This window comes from Ursus maritimus, unplaced genomic scaffold (genome assembly GCF_017311325.1).
Source record: "Ursus maritimus isolate PB19 unplaced genomic scaffold, ASM1731132v1 scaffold_24, whole genome shotgun sequence".
NCBI classification, from domain to species: domain Eukaryota; kingdom Metazoa; phylum Chordata; class Mammalia; order Carnivora; family Ursidae; genus Ursus; species Ursus maritimus.
Window position 1 is genome coordinate 18,550,309 of NW_024424897.1, and position 20,754 is coordinate 18,571,062.

General features: G+C 45.3%; 1 protein-coding gene across 1 annotated transcript; it reads left to right on the forward strand.

Annotated features, from left to right (window-relative positions):
- Nucleotides 1-266: 266 nt before the first annotated feature.
- Nucleotides 267-20,555, forward strand: LSM12 (LSM12 homolog). The gene is made up of 5 exons (XM_040640546.1): nt 267-481; nt 2,293-2,426; nt 17,582-17,691; nt 19,103-19,229; nt 20,031-20,555. The coding sequence occupies exons 1-5, from the start codon at nt 358-360 to the stop codon at nt 20,121-20,123; spliced, it is 588 nt and encodes a 195-aa protein (XP_040496480.1). The 5' UTR covers nt 267-357; the 3' UTR covers nt 20,124-20,555.
- Nucleotides 20,556-20,754: the final 199 nt, after the last annotated feature.

The following is a 20,754-nucleotide window of genomic DNA, read 5'->3' on the forward strand; positions in this document are numbered from 1 at the left end:
TGTAAAATACAGATTTCATTCATTAAACTCTTGTGTCAAGGTGTGCACATAATGGAGACTGCAGTTCCCTCCTCCTTCCCCTTTTCATTCCACGTAGGTCATTTATCTTTAACTTCTGAAATGGGCTCTGCAAGCACTTTACCAAGCGGGTGCAGTTGCACTAACATACTTACTCAGATTCCCCTTTTATTTCCTCTTCTTTCCTTTTCCACCTAGGCTCCCGCCCCACCCAGCGCCAGGCCACGCCCTGGCGTGTGACGTCAGCACGCCTCGTGCGTCGCGTCGCGGCGCTCACTGGGGGCCCGGCTTTCGCCCGCTGCTGCCGCCGCCGCCGCCGGCCGCGGCTGCTCTCCCAAGATGGCGGCTCCTCCGGGCGAGTACTTCAGCGTTGGGAGCCAGGTGTCGTGCCGGACGTGCCAGGAGCAGCGGCTGCAGGGCGAGGTGGTAGCCTTCGACTACCAATCCAAAATGCTGGCTTTAAGTATCCTTCGCTGCGCGGAGCCCGAGGCCGGGCCGGCGTGTATGTGCGGTGGTGGGGGGGTGGGGGACGACGGCGGCGGCTGGGGCCCTCTCCGGGCCTAGGGGCGACCGGCTACCGCGGCGCCTGGAGCGCATGCGCACGGGCCTGAGCTCCCCTCCCCCTCTTCGCGTGTCCCTCGGTCCGCTTTGGGGACCCTGTCTCCCACCCCTGTGGGAGCTGGGCCCCGAGCGAGGGTCAGTGGGTGGAGGGGGGCTTGACACGCGGATGCCTTTTCGGGGAAACGCTAGGAGAGGGGACACAGTGATCTGGAGAGAGGGTGGTCGTGGGAGGGGGCTGGTGGATTGGAGCCCGGATGGAAGGGGGGCGGGTAGAATCATGTGGGGAGGGGGTGTGCAGAGTAAGGAACTGCTAGTAGCGCAGGGGTTTGGAGTTTAAGAGGGGGTGTCTTCTGGTGGGATTCGGTCCAAGGAAGGGCGGTGGGGTGGTGACCAAATGGGCCTTGCTTGCTTTGGGGTAGTGTAACTGCAGGACAGAGTTTGTATCTGAAATTGGGATAGGGGCTTGTTTTGCTGGTGAGTGTGTTTGCCTGGTGCTATTGGGGCGGGGAGTACTGAATTAGCTTTCTCAGTCATTTGAAAATTGCTGTTTTGAGAATGTTTGTTTTGGAAACTTGGTCCAGACAGAAGACCACGTTTTTTAGGGGCTCGTGTAGGGTTGTGTGGGTTACAGGTGAGAGAGTAAGTTATCTTCTGCTCAGCCCAGCACATGGAGTCCTGACTTTTCCATAGTAGTTGCCTCCCCTTTTGGAAGTGGCGGTGTTAGACAGAATGGAAAAGAAGGCCTGCTTCTTTAGGGTGGAAGTGATTTCTGAATTACTCCAGGAAACTCAATCTTGGAAACAAAATACTTCTGATTGTAATAAATATGCCACCCCTTCCCTTTTCTGAGCCACAGGTGGGTTTATTTGGATTTTTTTTTTTTTTTGGAGGAGTAATCCTTTATGGCATCTTTAAAAGGAAGTTTCCTCCTGAGTGCTGCTGCATTTGAGTGGCAAGTATTTTAATTTATTTAACCACTAGTTGTAGATTTCTAGCTTAGGGAGATGTCCTCTGAAACTACAGCAAGAACCGTTGCCTTTTTTTGGTAAAATATAAAAACTCAGATCTGGACCAAATAGACCTTTTACATTAGTGGTTTAGTTGGAGGGGTTTTGGCATGAGGAATTACTTTACTTTTAATTGGCATATAATATGGTTTTGATAAATAGTTGGAGGACGGGTGAGTGAATGAATGAATGAATATATAAATAAATGGATTATCTAGCTGGGTTCACCTTGAGTGAGCCTCCTTTCCAGTGCTGTAGTTTTCTGCTCTGCAGAATGGGAAATCTGAAATCTAAAAAAGTGAAAAGAGCAGTATATAGATGAAAGGAGTATTATACCAAGAACAGAAAGTACTGCTTCTCCTGTGTGGTTCCTTAGGTCCAAGACAGACTATATATACAGTGTTAACATGCATTATGCCTCTGTATAGCCAGTAGAGAGGTGACAGAAACCTTTTCTGAGGCTTCCAATTTTGGATGGTATTTGGCTTTGAAAAGCTTCAGGTCTTTTGGTTCTGGGGTTTTGAGCGGGAGGAAGGTGACAGGCAGAGAGTTCCTGAGGAGAGATGTGATTCTTGTGAGGCTCCCCCGTCTTGCTTGTGGCACACCTGTTACACCAGCCTTGTGTGAATTGTGTTTTCCATGCCCCTTTTGGGATGTGTCAGTGCTCTGTTTGCCCCTATTTTCCTTAACTTTATTTTCTCACCAGAATGTCCCTCTTCCAGTGGAAAGCCCAACCATGCAGACATCTTGCTCATAAACTTACAGTATGTTTCAGAAGTGGAAATAATTAATGACCGAACAGAAACCCCTCCTCCCCTAGCTTCACTCAATGTTAGTAAGGTAAGGACTTGAGGGCACTTCTGGCTCTACAAAATGGTGGGGAAAATTGAGACTCATTGACTCTTGGTGATACATACATTGTCCATTGTTTTTCATTTTTTCATTGACTTAACAATTGTTTGTTCTGATACCTTTTTGAAAAACCTGTCAGTTTAGGTTTTCTCTTTATTCCTGAATATCTTCAGAAGACTTAAGAAACCTTTTAATGCCCAAATAGGGAAATAAAGTTGTGAGCTTGCTTTTGTCCTTTGTGAAAGAGGGCTTTTTTTTTTTTTTTTTTTAAACCTGTAGTCCGTGCATGAATTTCTGGTATTGGTGGGGTTGGGTCGGGGTGTTGCCTGTGAACCTCTTGAAATTGTGTGTGTGTGTGCGCACACATGAATATATGTGGTTTTGGTGAACATATGGAGTATTTTGCAGATCTCTGATTCATGACCTACAAAAATTTGAAAACTACTGCCTTAGAGCTTCATTTTTTCTTTATGTTTGCATTTTGAGGTCTGACAGAATTAGAGGTTTAGGATATTTTAATCTTGGATGTACATGTTGATAATCTCGGAACCCCCAAATCACTTTGACACTTTAGTTCTATCAGTGAAAGTTCATGTATAATAATAATATTAATAATACCACCCCGTGCCCTGTAGTCTTTGCTGTCCTGTACTTGGAACACTCTTTCTTCCAGATGTCTGGAGCTGCATCCTTCAGGACTTAGTTAATGGCAAGTCTTCCAAGAAGTCTTCTCTGATCACCCAGGCTAAAGTAATTTGTCCCCATTATTCTCTCTTACAATACCTTATCCTTTAGAGTTAAGGTGACATAGCATTTATAGTCCGACTTGGGACATTTTTGAGAGTAAAGCAGAGTGCTTTTGTTTTACACTGGGACAAGTATAGAGCAGTGTGGCCTGGGCAAATTGGAACTTAAGGTTACCCTATTCGTAGCTTTTTTTTTTTTTTTTAAAGATTTTATTTATTTATTCGACAGAGAGATAGAGACAGCCAGCGAGAGAGGGAACACAAGCAGGGGGAGTGGGAGAGGAAGAAGCAGGCTCACAGCAGAAGAGCCCGATGTGGGGCTCGATCCCATCACGCCGGGATCACGCCCTGAGCCGAAGGCAGACGCTCAACCGCTGTGCCACCCAGACGCCCCTATTCGTAGCCTTTTTATAAGTATAATTGTGTATCCTTTATTTACTTTTCTATCTCACCAGAGTTTGTTCTGTGAGTATGGGAACCATACCTGTTTTGTTCATGGCTGAGTATACAGAGCCTTGCACAGAATAAGTGCTTCATATTTTTTGAATGAATAATAGACCTTTGATTAAGTCTCTTGAATTAGTGTGGTGGAAGTTTTTCCCTCTGGAGGAGTCTCGTAATAACGTATATTCTCTTACCTCTCTTGCGAATGTGGTATGTTGGCTACAATTCAGCAAAGCAGGGAAACACTCAGACAGCTGAAACAATAGAGGGGAGCTGAGGCTGGCAGAATATAGTTGCCTCCGATCTGGAGCTCCCTTCTTTCCAGATAGCAGGGAAATGTCACTTGTTTTTTAGTGATGGCTGAAGACCGATTCGGAGGGGTCTTGGGTTTCATATTAAAGGCTGTTGCGTATAGAATGTCCCATTCTTAGAAATCTGTAGACTTTTCAAACCTGGGCTTAGGTACCTCCTACTAGAATGCAGGAGATCTTTGAGTAGTTGTCTTTTTTTTTTTTTTTTGGCTGAAGAGATTTTTAAAGATTCAAGTGAAATAGTTTATTCCTGTTGAAGAGAAAATAGTTACTTTTAGTGTTTATAGGGTATGAGAAGTTTGTTACTAAATAACTGGATCTTTAGTGAGTAGTAGAGGAAAGATTATCTGAAAGAGGGTGATTTTTCTCACATGTGAAGGACTAAGTTTCTGTTCTTGGGACCAATATGTGCCATCATTTAGCTGAGAAGGCTTGGAGTATTACGGGTGGGATTGTTAAGTGGGAGCTGTTAACAGGTAATTTTCCTGTGTTTGACCTCAAATAGAAATAGTTCTTGGTTATTGAGTTTGCAGCTTACCTTTGTCTTTAGGGTTTAGCTGGTCAGCTTTAGTTTATTAGTATTGTTGTAAACTAGTTGTTTATTCTTTCAAGAAAGTAGCAGAAATCAATACGTTAGGGAAGACCGGAAATTTTTACTTTTCTTATTTTGTGGCCTGCTTGCCAAGTCTTGAAAAAGGTTTGCTGGGAAGAGGAGTCAGAAACTCAAAACTAAAATTAGGTTGGAGGGCTATCTTTGGACTTCATTTATTCACTCTTTCATTTGTAGGTGTGTTTAGGAGTAAGCTGTATTGGCTTTCCCATTGTTTGAGGATGCTTTGTGAGTCCTCCCTGGATTCGGTTAGACTTAGAAGAGCCTGCTGACTGTTACTGAAAACTTAAATCTGGGCGGCTGTTCACATATTGCTTGAATGAGCGGGAAAGTTCACGCCATTGAAGAGCATGAACTTGGGGTCTGTTTTAAGATGGAGGATTATTTCAGCATGTTAGAGGGGAACGAAAATGCTCGGAGGTCCCTGGAAGAAAACTGCTGCTGCTCACAGTTTTGGGGGGCATCACCTGTGTGCTCCACTTCCAGTAGGAAGATACCATCACGTGTTGGCTCATGTTGCTGATATAGTAAGTGCTTTGTTTAATTCATCCTGTTGATATAAATTGGATATTTGTTTACTCTGACCCAGCAGGAAATGGAAGAGAAGGACTTACTTAATTCCAGCCCAACTAGAGAAGGTACGAACTAGCAGTTCTTAGAGATGAGCCTCTTTTGCTTTCCGTTGACAGTTCCCTGCAGGCTAAGAAGTCCTGTGTCTGTCCACAGCTATGGGATGTGAGAGGCAGCTTGGAAGAGGACAGTGGGGTTGGTGAAGGTGGAAGTTATGAGTATCATGTGGTTGTCTCCACAGTACCATTGTATCCTGTTTAAGTGTTCTGAATTTCCTGACTCTAAGACAGAAGCATTTCAATAAAAGTACAAAAGCACATCAAAACCAGTCATAAGTGAGGTTCAGGTTACTCACCCTGTGGCTTATTAGTTTATTCTGTCATGAGGAGGGTTTAAATATTGCTTTAGGACGAGAAGAACCCTAGGGTCCACGTGGCAGAATGAAGTATGGTGTTTCTTAACAAGTTCCTTTGAACTGACTCTGCATCTGGTTCTCTGGGGATAGGGATTACCTGTGGGTTAGTAGTGTTCTCAGGAGATGATTTGGGACATGTCAACATTAACAAGGTTTTCTCTTGTGTAGCATTATAAAACATTTCCTGAATTCTGTTTTGTGCAAGGTGTTGTGGTAAGCTCTGCTGGGGACCACGTTTTGCATTTGTCTTGTGCTTTACAGTTTACAAAGAGCTTTGACACCTCTCATTCCATTCTCGAAATCGCACCAGGTGATCTTTAGAGTGTATTCTTTTCCTTTTTATTTAACAGATGAGAAGACAGTCTTATTAGTTTAAGTGACTTGTTCTAGGTTATATGGCTGGTAGTGTGGGAACTAATGTTTTTATGTGCCACTCTGAACTAACAATTGGTAGACATCTCATTTAATTCTAACCACAGTTCTTACGGTGTGGCTACCATCAGTATCTCATAGGAGAGTAAACTGAGGCTCAGAGAGAATGAGTCACTAGCTCAAGATCGTGCAACTACTAAGTAATTAGAGCTGGGATTTGAACTCAGGTCTGATATTTTGACTGCAAAGTCTCATGTTAATAATGTTTCTACATAGAGAAATCTCTGTATTGTGTGGTCAGGAGCATTGTGGTCTGGTAGAAAAAGCAGGAACCAAGTGGGTAAGTCTTTAAAGTCACTTGTTTGCCTCTTAAACTTACTAAGCATCAGTTTCCTCACTGTAAAAACGGGATAATGTTAGTACCTATCTCATAGAGTTGCTATGGGGATTAGGTCAGTTGAGTAGAATTGGCAGATGTTAGTTCTGTTCTTCTGTATTAGCTATGTGTAGCCAACTGATGTTCCTTGAATAGGCATAGGGACAAGACGGGGGGAAGGGGACATTATGACTGAGGGAAGGCAGCCAAGAACATGAATGCTATTACTATGTCAGTCTCTCCTGGCTTTGGATTGACATTCGTTCAGTTATCCATACTTGCCAACCCAAGATCGGGGAAGATCAGAATTGTATTGAATATCATTGATATGTAATAGAGTTAAATGTTTTAAAGAGATCTCTTCTTGCTGACCACAATTCACTTGAACTTCGAGAGCAGTGTTATCAGGTGGTGTAGTTAAGTGAACACTTGGCTGAGTACTGGAGTTTAGAGTGAGCAGTCACAGAACCTAAGAGGCTCTGCTTTCAACCTCTGAGACCCTTAGGGAAGAACTCATGGACACAGCCAAGGCAAGTGTATGTATTTGTTTAGATAAATGCATCAGTGCAGTGAATGAGATGTAAGTCGTTTTCTCACTTGGCTGAGTCGGAGAAGACTTTCTCAAGAAGGTATTTGTGTGTTGGGTGGGGGGAGGCAGGAAAAGTGACAAAGCACAGAAAATTGAAATCCACAGATAAGGCATCCACCTCCCTTACCAAACCACTGACTAATTTGTCGGCCTGTGTTTACCCATTTAGATCTTACTAACAAGCAGTGAGTTATCAAATGCAACCAGGAAGAAGAGATTCAAAAGGCTTATCATTAGCCGCTGGTAATGAAGAAGGAGTTGGCTGCCTTTGGGTAAAAAGGGTATTTGGAGATGGGGTGGAGTGGGGGGGGGCGGTTCTGGTAAGGCTGAGAAAACAGAAGAGTCACAGGGTTCACTTTAAAAAAAGTGTTCACATTTAGGTATGATGTCACATTGAGGGAAGAGCTGACTTTTTGTTTTGAGTTCTCCCAATTTCAAAGCTAACGTTTAGCATAACCATAGACTTTCCAGTGATTTGAGGGTTAATTCTCAAGTACGAGTAAACTCCTGCAGCGGTTAATAGCTGCTGCATCGTGGCATTTGTTCATGGATCTGTCTTGTTAGGTGGGCCATTGACCATATCGTGCCCCTAATGTGTTGAGGTATGGAGTTATCACCAAGTAGAATCAGATGGCCTGGCCACACTATGTTTAGGTTATGTGTATATTGGTAGGAGTTCATATTATGTGTAAATATGAGAAGGGAAGCAACTACTTTTCTAGAGAAAGCAAGACGTTTTTGTCAGATAAAATTTTTCTAGCTTCTAGAAGCTGTATATAACCTATTGGCTCACTTGATTATACTGTCAAGGCTCCAGTACCAGGTTAGAGTCCACCAGTGTTTTGCACCTGGCTGTGAGCAGACACAGCTGTTTGCTTACTAAAGTGTCATGAAGGTATAGGTTGGGGGTGAAAAGGAAGAGCCCATTACTGCCGTGTGACGGGACATGTTACGTAGCGTGTGGTATCAGATGAAGTTAGCAAGGTCGAATGATTGCCATTTTATTTATTTTTTTAAAAAAGATTTATTTATTTTAGAGGGAGAACACATTGAGGGGGGAGCAGAAGAAGAGGGAGAGAGAATCTCAAGCAGATTCCCGCTGAGTGGGGAACCTGACAGAAGGCTCAATCCCAGGACCCTGAGATCATGACTGGAGCCGAAATCAAGAGTCGGTCACTTAACCGACTGAGCCATTCAGGTGCCCCGGTTGACTACCATTTTAAAAATCACTAGCCTTTTGGGGGTGCCTGGGTGGCTCAGTTGGTTAAGTATCTCACTCTTGATCTCGGCTTAGGTCTTTTTTTTTTTTTTTCTAAGATTTTTTTTTTATTTATTAGATGGAGAGAGTGTGAGAGAGAGCACAAGCAGGGGGAGTGGGAGAGGGAGAAGCGGACTCCCCGCAGAGGAGTCTGATGTGGGGCCCGATCCCAGGACTCTGGGATCATGACCCAAGCCGAAAGCAGACGCTTAACTGACTGAGCCACCCAAGCGCCCGTTGGCTTAGGTCTTGATCTCAGTGTTGTGAGTTCAAACCCCGCATTGGGCTCCACACTCAGTGGAGAGCGTACTTAAAAAATCACTAGGCTTTTGAAGGATGTCGCGTTCAGTAGCATTCAGACTTTAGGGTCAAACTGACAGAGCCATAGTGGGGGATGCAGTGCTCCCGGCTAGGGCTCATGACGCAGTTCAGGCTATAGTGAGTGCCTGGCAGCCCGCTGATCCTGTGACAACTTCATTAGGTTAAGGGTTTGGTTCCGAAGGGGGCTTTCTTGACATCACGGGGTGTGGAGACAGTTGCTGTCCACCTGAAAAGACATTGCTGTGCCCGAGTTGCTGGTGGAGGTGCGCCGTCTGTGTATTACTGAAGCCACGTCTGTACTCTGACGTGGTGATGACTTAAAGTGAGGACTTTACTGGTGGGTCAGTGGTGGTATTGCTTCCGCTGTTAAAGGGCATTCTAACTGTTTAGTCTTCCTGCTACAGAACAGGCTTACGGGGAAAAGGGTGATGCAGTCAAGTTCTAGCATTGGAATTTTGAGACTAGCTTACGTAAATACCAGAAACTACCCCGGAGAGTCCAGCAAATTGTACCTGAAGTAGAAAATGAAAGGGTCTACACACTATGTCAAAAGCTAACAGTGTGTGTGGTAGAATGTGGGGAGTTTGAAGAACTGGGTTCTTTTAATAGCTGGGCTGTCAATTGTGTGACCGTGTGTTAGTCACTTACTGGAGCTGGGGACTGTCCTGTGAAATTCTAATAGTCGAGGTTTCTTTTTCGTCTTATCCTCCTTTCCTCTCACTCCCCCTCCCTTCCAGGTGCTGGGAATGTTAAGATGATTAAGACTGCCTTTGCCCTCAAGAATCTCATGTTCGTTGGCGGTGGTGAGGGAGAGCGGCGTCTAACTAGTGCTGACAGCATGGTGGCATCAGTGTGAATGGAGGTGTGAGCAAGGTGCTATGGGAGCATAGACCAGGGGCCAGCAAACTTTCTCTGTGAAGGACCAGATAGTAAATATTTTAGGTTTGTAGGATATCCATTCTCTGTCACAACTGTTCAACTTTGCCTTTGTAGCAAAAGCAGCCGTAGATGATATATAAACAAATGGGTGTGGTCTTTCCAGTATAGCCTAACTAAAACAGGTGCTTGGCTGAATTTGGCCCACAGGCTGTCGTTTACCAACCCTTGGCATGCAGTAGTAGACATTTTAAGGAAGGCTTCTCTGTTGTGATAGTGGAGTAGGGTCTTGAAGAATAAGTAATTAGATAAAAGGAAGGAAGTTAAATGGAATCAAGCTAATTTGGAAGGTGCTCAATTTATCCATCTGCAATTCAGAAGCTTTTGCTCTTTTGTCAGTAAGCTAACCTGGAGGTTATTAGTTCTCGGAGGGAGGGAATGGACTAGTTACGTGCCGATATTGGTGTTAGGTGCTGTACATGCTTACTGAATCCCAACAGTAACCCTTCAGGATGGGCCCCAGACGAATGAACTGAGGCTCTGGAGAGGTTGTGCGTCATGCTTGGATTCATACTGCTAGTGTGTGGTAGGCAAGAGTTTGAGCCAGAATGTCTCTTTGAGGCAGTAAGGCGATGTGTGGCTCTTCTATTTTACTTTGTTTTCTCTCTTTTCAGAGCCCAGGAAACAACAGGGCATGGCTCGTTCACTATCACTGAATAAAATTAATTTTTTTTTTTTAAGAGAGAGAACAGTGCACAGGCTGCTTAGCAGGGGAGGGAGGGTGGGAGGGTGGGGTGGGAGGAAGGGGGGATGAGGGTGGGAGGGGCAGAAGGAGGGAGAGAGAATCTCAAGCAGGCTCCATGCCCATCGCAGAGCCTGAAGCAGGCCCAGTCTCTCCGCCCTGAAATCCTGACCTGAGCCAAAATCAAGAGTGGGATGCTTACTCAACTGAGCCACTGAGGCGCCCCCAAATCAACTCTTTATGTTCCGTAGGTAGTGCCCCCGTTTGGGCACATAAAGTTAGACATTTCCAACTTACTATTTTAGTTCTATTTTGGAAGATGTTCTGTTTAGGGCTTGTAACTTCTCTAGCAGCTCTTATAGAAACCAGAAAGGAGAGAGCACTGAGCTCATTGGCTAAAGGAAGGTTGGATTGTATGAATTTTTCTGAAATGACCCCCAAGCCACTTCTGTGCTAACAATAATGATGTAATAATGTTAACAACTATTATTTGTACAGTGCTTTACAGCCCGCCTAGTGTTTTCACCTGGGTTATCTCCCTTAATCCTCATGGCCGTGTGTGAGCTGGCTCATTTGAGCGGACATGCTCAGTTAGTTGAGGTCCGAGTGCAGCTCTGTCTCAGCCAGTTTTCTCTCTGGAAGGGCCATGTGGAGGTTCCGCAGCAGTACTGGTTTCAGGGTCTGTGGAGTAGGAAATTACTCATTTAGTGTCCTGGAAGTTTAGTTTTCTCTTGTCCTTATGAATTGTGTTTGGTGACATAATTACAAATAGCTAACACACCACTGACTTAAAGCTAGCTTTTGTTTCAAATCAGGTGAGAGAAAAACCTTTGCTTTTGTGGACTGGCTATGACTTGAGGCTGGTCTGTATTGTACAGTAGCAATATGTTGTATTAACAAGTATTGTGTTGCTATGGCCCCCTGGATTTGCAGGGTGTTTTTCATCTTAGCTCAAAGCACTCAGTATATCTTTTTTCTTTTTTTAGGATTGATTTATTTTAGAGAGGGAGCACAAGCCGGGGGAGGGGCAGAGAGAGAATCCTCAAGTCCATTCCTCGCTGAGTGCAGAGCTCTATCCTACAACTCATGAGATCACAACCTGAGACCAAACCAAGAGTTGGAGGTTCAAATGACTGAGCCACCCAGGCTCCCCAGCACTCAACATATCTTAACATTCAAGTGCAGGGGACTTGCTTGACTTAGTTTCCCTAGTCTTGGCCCAGTCAGAAAATGATGGATCCGCGGGGCTCCTGGCTGGCTCAGTCAATAGAGCATGGGACTCTTGATTTCGGGGTTGTGAGCTTGAGCCCCACATTGGGTATAGAGATTACTTAAATAGATAAGTATTTTTTAAAAAATAGGAAGAAAATGATGGGTCCAGGGAATACTTACCATTATTGGCCTGGAATGCTTTCTAACACAAGATTTGTTTTCTGAAAAGCATTCCTGTGATTTACCTTTAACAAAAGAAATAAAGGATGTCCTTGAGGTTCAGGGTGAGACTGGGGCCCTTTTCAGAGAAGAGAGGTTCTTCACTAGAAGGCAGACAGCTGTGTTCTGCACTGGGGGCATTGGTGGAAATGCCAGAATGCACTGACAAAAAGAGAAGATGGCAGCTGAGTTTTAAAATATTTTTCCTTTCTGGAAAAAAAATTTCTTTTCCTTTCTGAAAATATTTTCTTTTGCTTTGCATTCAGATTTATATTTTCAACAATAATTTAGACTTCTCTTAGGTGGAGCTATTTGTAGTACAGGGTTAAGAATGTAAGTTCTGGAGTCAGACTAGCTTCAAACCCAGACTTCCACTTGTGGCTTGGTAAACTTGGGCAAGTTCTTAACAGCTATGACTTAGTTTCTCCATCTATGAAGTAGGAGGAATTTTAGTCCCTATTCCACAGGCTTGTATGGATTTTTTTTTTTTTTAAAGATTTTATTTATTTGAGAGAGAGAGAGAGAGTGAGCACAAGTGGGGCAGAGGGAAGGGCAGAGGGAGAGGGAGCAGCAGACTCCCCATTGGGAGCCCGACATGGAGCTCAACCCCAGGACCCTGAGATCATGACCTGAGCCGAAGGCAGACGCTTAACCAACTGAGCCACCCAGGTGCCCCTGTTGCACAGATTGAACGCTTTAATACATGTAAAGTGTGTAGCTTGGTGCCTAGGATGGAGTAGGCTCTCACTCAACACGTTGGCTCTTAGAATTTTAGTATTCACTACCAGGCCTCTTAGGCTCTACGGTTCCTGTTTGATTCAATGTTTTGATTCATTATTATGTATTCTAAGACACAACAAGTGGGGTACTCTATTTTTGGAGTTCCCAACTATCCAGAGTTGTAAAGAGCACTATTTTATTGGAACTGTCAGACAGGAGCTTTCAGCTGCGGAACAGGGAGACTTGGGGATACTGATTTGATAGCTGGAAGAAATATTTCTGAGAGCCCGCTTGTGGCAAGCTAGGAAGGAGAGCCTTCCGAGAGCGCACCCCGGGATGGAAACAGCAGAAACAAGCGCGGGCCCTCGGGATGCCGGTGGTTCTTGGGCGCTGGGTCCGTCATCCCTCGGCCTCCAGCAGGCCTCGCAGACAGTGCCAGCACGTCCTGGGCGGCAGCTGCGGTGCTTCCTCAGCTCTCTGTGGGGGCAGCTGGTTGGACAGCCCGCGTGCACACCGAAGACAGACTCAGAGCGGCTCGCTGGAGTCAGTAGGTCACATCCAGTGTGTTCCTCTTTGGACTCTGCTTCCCTTGTTGTCTCAGCTGTCACAGCCTGTTAAATACTTGTGGTAGGAATCCCTCTGGATTCCCCACAGCACCTGTGCCTCCCTGGTCTGGGTGTGTGGGACTGAGATGGCCCAGCTGGTGACTCAGTAACAAGATGAAGTGCATACTGCTTGGATTTTGTCGTCGTGGCTCCTTCCTGTTCTCCATGCCGCTGAGTGTAGGAGGAACGGTGTGTGCATTAATTCACTCACTCAAGGGTGACCCCACAGCAGCCATGACTAGATGCCTTTTAATATTGATGTGCTTTGGTATCAAGTTCTGTACCCTTCTCCGTTGCCCACATCAAGTTGCTATATATAAAATGGCCACGGGAGGAAGCATTGGTTAGTAGACAGGTAATAGCTGTTTTCACTGGGTTTTATACAAAATAAAAGGAGAGGCAGGTAAACCACAGGTTGTCTCGTGCAGTCATTTCAGTTAAGCCACGTGCACATTAGTAACAAATATTTGTAGGTTTGTGCTTCTCAGTTTGCCTGAACTCAGTGTGCTTGTAAAATGCTGCCTTTACTATTCTTTGAGATTCTAACCAGTTAGTGCTTCAGTTTTGATGGGAAGACAGGCCAGCAGCTAGCATGTTTGCATTGAAAATAGATGCAGTATGGTGGTAGTCATTGAATTTAAAACATTGCAGTCCTGGTAGTCCTCCCAAGCTTAAAAGGCACACCCTACACTTCTGCTGAGGGCAGCTTTTATTGGTTCCCTGTAGTGGTTTGACAATAACTGTAAACTTATTATCTTGGAATAACTGGACCATTTATATATATGCATGAGTTTACAAAAGCGTGATGTGGGGGAATTTTAATCTGTGTAACTGCTAACTTGAGGGTAGAGTGATAGTCATTTGCTTTACAAAAGGAGGCTTATCTACATTTTTCATGAGTTTTCAGGAACATGCCCCAAAAGAGAAGGTAATCTTTCCCCTAATTTTGAGAGAAGACTTCTAGATTCCTTTTGTGAGAGTAACCTTCCTTGTGCCTTTCTGATAGGCTCCTCTGTGGGAGAAATTTACCCTTTTGTACAAGTTCCTGGTGAAAGCAGATCTGTGTAGCTGAATATCAGATTTAAACATTTTTCAGATTGCCATGAAAATACAACTCATAAACTGAGAGCTGGAGGTTTCAAGGTTTGCACTGCGTCCAGATCCCCGAAAGCACAATTGCAGGTACAGGTAGAGTAATTGAGGATATCGGCGCAAATTGAAATACAATCAGTTTACTCTGTCTGATTTCTGTTGACTTTTCTAAGGCCCTTTTGTTTGTTTGGTTTTTTGGTAAAGATTTTATTTATATATGTATTTGAGAGAGAGAGAGAGGGCAGTGAAGGGCAGGGAGGGGGACAAGCAGACTTCGCACTGAGCGCGGAGCCTGGCACAGGGCTCGATCTCATGACCCTGAGATCACAACCTGAGCCAAAACCAAGAATTGAAACCAAGAGTCAGAAGCTTAACCAACTGAGCCACCCAGGTGCCCCTTTAAGGCACTTTATCATTTAGCATTTGGGACCTGTTTGCACTATGAGTTGAAATGGAGAATCATCTAGTCTATTCTTTGCTTTCAGAGCCTTTAGAGGAGATTGTACAACTGATATTTTGGGGGGGCTAGAAGTGGATTTTGAAATCCTTGTTCTCTAACTGTTGTGTTACTGTTACTTAGGCTGTCCAAAGGAATCAGTTCTGGCTGAGATCTATATGCATTTTATTCTGCCTCTGGCAAATACTGAAAAGTGACTCCTCTCCCAGCCTTTTTTCCTCTTCTTCCAGCTTAAATTGGTCAGTTCCGTTCTTAAACATTCTGCATAGGTGCCTGGTTTCCTTGAGCCAATTCCTCTCTTATTGTGTGATTTTACATTTTTAATCTTTTTTTTTTTTTTTTAAAGATTTTATTTATTTATTTGACAGAGACAGCCAGCGAGAGAGGGAACACAAGCAGGGGGAGTGGGAGAGGAAGAAGCAGGCTCATAGCGGAGGAGCCTGATGTGGGGCTCGATCCCATAACGCCGGGATCACGCCCTGAGCCGAAGGCAGACGCTTAACCGCTGTGCCAGCCAGGCGCCCCTACATTTTTAATCTTCTATCTAGGTGACGATATTTTACTGTGGGTATCCCATGTTATCTAGTCAACACAAGCTTTGTAGACTCAGCTTTGTCTGACCCAACACCGGGAGATGTTTTTGGTTTTCAGGAATAAACACTTTTTTAAAGATTTTTCTTTCTTTCTTTGAGAGAGACACACAGAGCGAGCGATAGAGAACATGGGGGGGAGGGGCAGAGGGAGAGGGAGAAGCAGGCTCCCCGCTGAGCAGAGAGCCCAACACGGGGCTCAATCCCAGGACCCTGGAATCATGACCTGAGCCGAAGGCAGCCTCTTAACCGACTGAGCCACTCAGGTGCCCCTCTGGGATAAACAATTTTAAAAAGACCTCCAAGTGAGACCCTCATGCCTGTTCATGGAGTAAGGTAAACATCTGCCTGGTCACTTGGGTGCCGCAGGAGCCCTGCAAGAATGTGCTTAATCCAGGGGAGCTCTGTTGCCCCCTGGTTTTTCCTCCTTTCCTCGGAGACTTCAGATTTTCTATAGGGTTGTTTGGAAAGTGAGACTGAAGGAAACTCCTTGTTATCAGGGTTTTCTCGGTGACTAAGTTTTGCTTTTTGCTGCTTAAAATACACCACCAGCGGTTCTCTTTCCATAGAAACTGAGTGCTTTCTTGCTGCAGTTGGGATTGCTGAGGCTCAGGGGAATACTGTCAGCCCTGTGCGTTTATTTCTCTGTGGAGTTCTAGCCTGGTGGGGCCAGAATGGCAGGACCAGGCTTGAAAGATTTTTTTATTTAGTGCTGCTGTATTTGTCTTTCCCCATGTACTGGGGACCATGTGAAAAAGGAGCTAGGGCTTCAAATCACTGCAAAGTTCTGGCCTTTCTTTCCTCTTTGCCCTAGGGACCCTGAAAGGACAGTGTGCATGACCTCTCTCTTCTGTGTTCACACCCCTCGCCCCTCAGATGATCTTTGAAACTCAGAGGCACAACTCCCCATAACCCAACTGAAGGTCTCCTTTTCTCTTCTTCATAGTCAAACCCACACCTTAATAAAGTGCTTCATTTTGCTAAGAGACGCTTTGCTCTAAACTATATTTGGTCTATGGTTTGAAGGGTCACTGTTAAAGTGGAATAGAAATGTTTAAGAATTCCCAATATCTAGGTACTTTGGGGATGTGTGTGAGGTATGATCTCCCGATTTTAAGGAGCTGGTGTTTGGGGACAAATTATGCGTTCTCGTGTGTGTCTGTGCGTATGTGTTCAGTGTACCAGCTGCAGCATCAGTATACGAAGCTGTTCGTGGTCGTGGGCCTGAAAAGTCTCCAAATCATTTGTTTGGTTTTCAGATGCGTTTTCTGCCTTTCATTTTAACCATCTTGTCCAGCATATTTGTTTTGCTTTACACTTAAACAAATTTGTACTTCTGGAGTCTCCAGCAGCCAGTACTGTAGGGCGGGGACTAAGAGTGTATTAGAGGGGCGGTAGGGGTTGACAGGGCAACCCACCCCTGTTGGGGGGATTTACTAGGTTTTAGTAGACTATAGTAGTCTCCCCTTACTTGCAGGGCGTGCGGTCCAAGACCCTGGAGGATGCCTGAAACCATGAATAGTACTGAGCTCTATATATACTAGTTTTTTTTTCCTGTGCATACGTAACTATGACAAACTTTAACTTGTAATTACTCACAGTAAAGATTAACAGCAATAACTATTAATAACAGAAAAATTATAACAATATGCTGTAATAACAGTTACGTGAATATGATCTCTCTCTCTCTTTCTCAAAATACCTCATTGTATTGTTCTCACTCACCCTTCCTGTGCTGATGTGACGTGATACGATGCCTACGTGAGGAGATGAAATGAGGTGAACGATGCAGGCACTGATGTAGCCTTAGGTTACGTGGACCTGACCTGATGATCTGTCAGGGGGAGGAGCATCTGTTTCCAGGCCAGGGTTGACTCTGGATAAGGGGGGGGGGGCACTACTGTACTATATTTTATTAAAATTTCTTTTGATCAGTTCGCGAATGTTCCGCTAGAAGGCAGGTGAGGAACAAACGTAGGGTAGAATGCAGACCATTGCATTTCTAAAGAGCAGGGTCGCAGTAGCTCAGGTTGAAGGTGGACGTTATCCACGGGTTGGGTTTACTTGAGTTTTGGCTTCCCGTGTGAGCACAGATAGTGGTACCAGAAAGATAGTCTTCGGAATTCAAGTTCTGGTCTCTGAGGGTGTCGTAGACAATTTCTAAACCTGAGACTAGCAGTGACTGATAAAAATTCTTAATTTTCTCCTTTCATAGATGTGTGCGTTATCTTTTTTTTCTGACCATCACTTCCCAGTCCTACTGTGTAACCTTGCCCTGCTTTATTTTCTAACGAGCTCCTTAGCACTGTCTGAAGTTATTTTATGTTTTTGTTTGTCGTCTCTGTCCAGTCCCTGCTGCAGTGCCATATCTCTGGCTCAGCACAGTGCATGCGTGGTACCTGGTGGGCACTCAGTAAGTACTGGATGGAAGGAGTGTTTGCCACCGTAGCAGTAACTACTCGGGCATCCCGGGTGTGTGTGTGTTTCACTTTTGGACTCTGAGAAAACTGAATCTACCAAACCAGTCTTTTCTAGCCTCCTTTCCTCAACAGGTCCTGACTGTTGGGAAGAATGAAGGTGAATGCTTTTCTGAGTCTCTTTCCTCTCCCCCACCCTAGCTTGCCAGCAAAGCACGGACAGAGAAGGAGGAGAAGCTGAGCCAGGCCTATGCAATCAGCGCTGGTGTTTCCCTAGAGGGCCAGCAGCTCTTCCAGACCATACACAAGACGTGAGTCGGGGGGAGCATAGGGGTCTCTTGTCCCGGGGGCGATGCTGCCTGGTTGTGCTGTGTTTTCGCCAGCTTTCGGGTAGTTGTGTTCCTGAAAGTCAGCAGAGTTGCTGGTTAGTGTGTCGGCAGCACCTCGGTGTCCAGGGATGTGGGTGTCTGTTGCCTTTCCCGTACAGGAGAATGGTGTAATCGTGGACAAGTTGTCTTCTCTGGCCTTCCGTTTCTTCATGTGTAAAACTTGGTTTGCGATTAGATTATCCTAAAGATCCCTTTCGGAACTCGTGTTCAATAATTTAGAGCTCGTGGTTTCTTTCTCTTTCATTATTTTGATCTTGTACCTTTCTCCAGAAGCTGATGCGGTTTTATTAGGGGAAAGTTACGTGTGTCTCTGTCTCTTTCTAATTAATTGTACACTGAGGTGTATATAGGGAGTTAGGGAGAGCAGAAGGCCACCTTATTACCACCTCCTAAAAGACATTTTGTCACAGCAGAAGTCATTTGACTCTCCGCTAGCTTCCCTCGCTGCTGAAAAACGGACACATTTGACACCGCCCCTCCCCCTGCTGTTACCCTATTTAACCACCTGGGTCTGGCGCACAGATGGCAGCTGGCATCAGAGCTGTCTGAGGCCGCGGTGTGAGGATCTGAACATTCACAGGTGTGTGGGGGAGCTCTGAGGAATATCAGCTGCCCTGCGTTTCCCCAAGTGTGAGCTAGAATGGGTTTTCCCAGTCTGGCAAGTGCCCAGCTGTCTGATCATTGAGAGGGGCCAGTGTGAGGAGCAGTTTCCATTTCGGGAGGTGGGAGGCAGAGTGCAGATCACAGTAAGATGGGGAGTTTCTTTTCCTGTCTTTCTAAAGGTGCTGTTTCCCCCTAGGTCAGAGGTTGGCAGCCTCCAGCCAGATCAGCTCATTTGTTATGTGTCCTCTGTGGCTGCTTCTGTAGTAGTTACAGCAGCAGAGTTCAGTAGTTGTGACAGAAATTGTGTGGCCCTCACAGCCTCAAATACTTGCTGTCTGACTCTGTAGAAAAAGTTTGCCAACCCCTGCCCTAGGCTGTTACTTAAGTTGAATCTAGTGGCCTGAGCCTAGCTGTTTATTTCAATTCAATTTGGATTGAAGTTCGGAGGCTGCCACCAAGTTTTCTAGGGTTTTCCAGGCCCCTAATGCTGCCGAGTAACTCTTCTGGGCTCTCCTTAGAATGAATGTGCATCGTGTCATTGCTTTTGCTAGCCAGTGGTGCCCAGGAAATGTTTCTTGGCTACTGCACCCTATGGGCTGCTGGCATCTAGTTATTGGCTGAGCTGTGAGCTGAGAAGTTGGGGTCAGTTTTCTGGAGTTATTTATTCATCATACAGGAGGTGTGGGATGCCTGCAAGAGGCAACTTTCACCTGCTCTCTTCTCCTTCCAGCATTAAAGACTGTAAATGGCAAGAAAAAAACATCGTAGTCATGGAAGAAGTTGTTATTACACCCCCATATCAAGTGGAAAACTGTAAAGGCAAAGAGGGGAGTGCACTGAGCCATGTACGCAAAATAGTAAGTAAAGGAGCCGTGAACCTTTAGAGAGAGGATGATTCCTTGGCCTTCACCCCTCCAGCCTCAGGGCAGACCTTGCGCTGCTGCAATCCCTGCCTGCTCCGACCTGCCAGCCTGAGAGCAGTCCTGCCTAGCCCCCCGCCCCCTGCGCTGCGGTGCTCTGCAGCTGTGGCTTGGCCACTTCTGCGGGGACGGAACCCACTGGGCAGTGTGCAGTAAAGTGGGTGGTCAGCCCCATGTCCTTGGCAGTGTGGCTTTTTGGAATTAGCCAAACCATCCCATGCTACTGCGCCTGAACAGTTCCTCTCATCCCAGGCTGGGTTCTTCTCAGGAGGGGCTGGTTGGTGTAAATCAGTCGCCATTGGCGTCTCTGACCCTGCGTATGTCATGTGACCGTCTCGATTGAGTTGAGGCATTTGTAAAAACACTCTGAGCATTGAGAGACCAACACTGTGGATGTAAAAAATCTAATACTGTTAATTCCCCATCAGCTTTTCATTCTGCACTTTCGTGAAGAGGGGAGAGGGAGTTTGGGTCAAAATAATCTCCTTTCATGCTGTGTTTTAGCTTAACGGTTCACTTTCTGTTAGACAGTCTTAGCTGAAGCTGCAGCACGGGCGTTCAAACAAGAGGCCCCTGCCTACCTTGGGCCAGGAAGGCCCGCAGATCGCGAGGGCGGAGGTGCCTGAATAGTCCCTGAGCTGCACAGCCAGGATGGGCCGTGGAGGCCTGGAGTGAACTGTTTGGGAGGCCTTGGTGCCCATCTCCTGTTCTGACCTAGGCTGAACTGGTCTCTTTCAGGTTGAAAAACATTTTAGAGACGTGGAAAGCCAAAAGATACTGCAGCGTTCACAAGCCCAGCAACCACAGAAGGAGGCTGCCCTGTCATCCTGAGTCCACACACACGGAGGACTCTTCCAGCATCCAGCCAACGAGGCGATGGTGGTGGCTTCGGCGGAGGCAGGCCGGGGGAGGGAAGGGATCCTATATTTCCTGTTGGCTCTTGTTAACAAAGGGTCAGCATTTCCAAATCTTAGACTTGAACAAACAAAACACCCAACAAAAAAGAGCAAGAGAATAATTTAAAAGTTGAATCATTACTTGACTAACAGGCTTTGGTCCACCATGTCCTTTTCACAGCCCCCTTCTGGAACAGTCACCTTGTTAATTTTATTTTTGAAAATTCCTTTCCTGCTCTGCCCTTTCACCTCTGACTTTCCTAGTCTGTCCCTGCCATTCTGTTTTTATAAGTGGCTACACTTGCCTTCTGAGTGATCGAAAGAAACTTTTACATCTTCTCTTCCAAAATAAAAGTAACAAGCTGACTGTGATACTTAAGTTGAGACTAGAGCAGCAGAGAGAGGTCTCACTTTAAATTTGTCTTTTTTTTCTTTTTTTTTTTTTTCTTTTTTTGCACAGGGCATGGCTTGAATTAGTTTTATTTTTCTTAACTTTAAATATATATATGAAAATATATATTAAAATGTTCTCTAAATATTTTCTGCTTCTTGCAGGTCTCTTTTTA

Coding starts and splice junctions, on each gene's coding strand:
- LSM12 (XM_040640546.1), top strand. CDS start 358: ATGGCGGCTCCTCCGGGCGAGTACTTCAGCGTTGGGAGCCAGGTGTCG. Junction 17,692..19,102: donor TTCCAGACCATACACAAGAC/GTGAGTCGGGGG, acceptor TTCTCCTTCCAG/CATTAAAGACTGTAAATGGC. Junction 19,230..20,030: donor TGAGCCATGTACGCAAAATA/GTAAGTAAAGGA, acceptor GGTCTCTTTCAG/GTTGAAAAACATTTTAGAGA.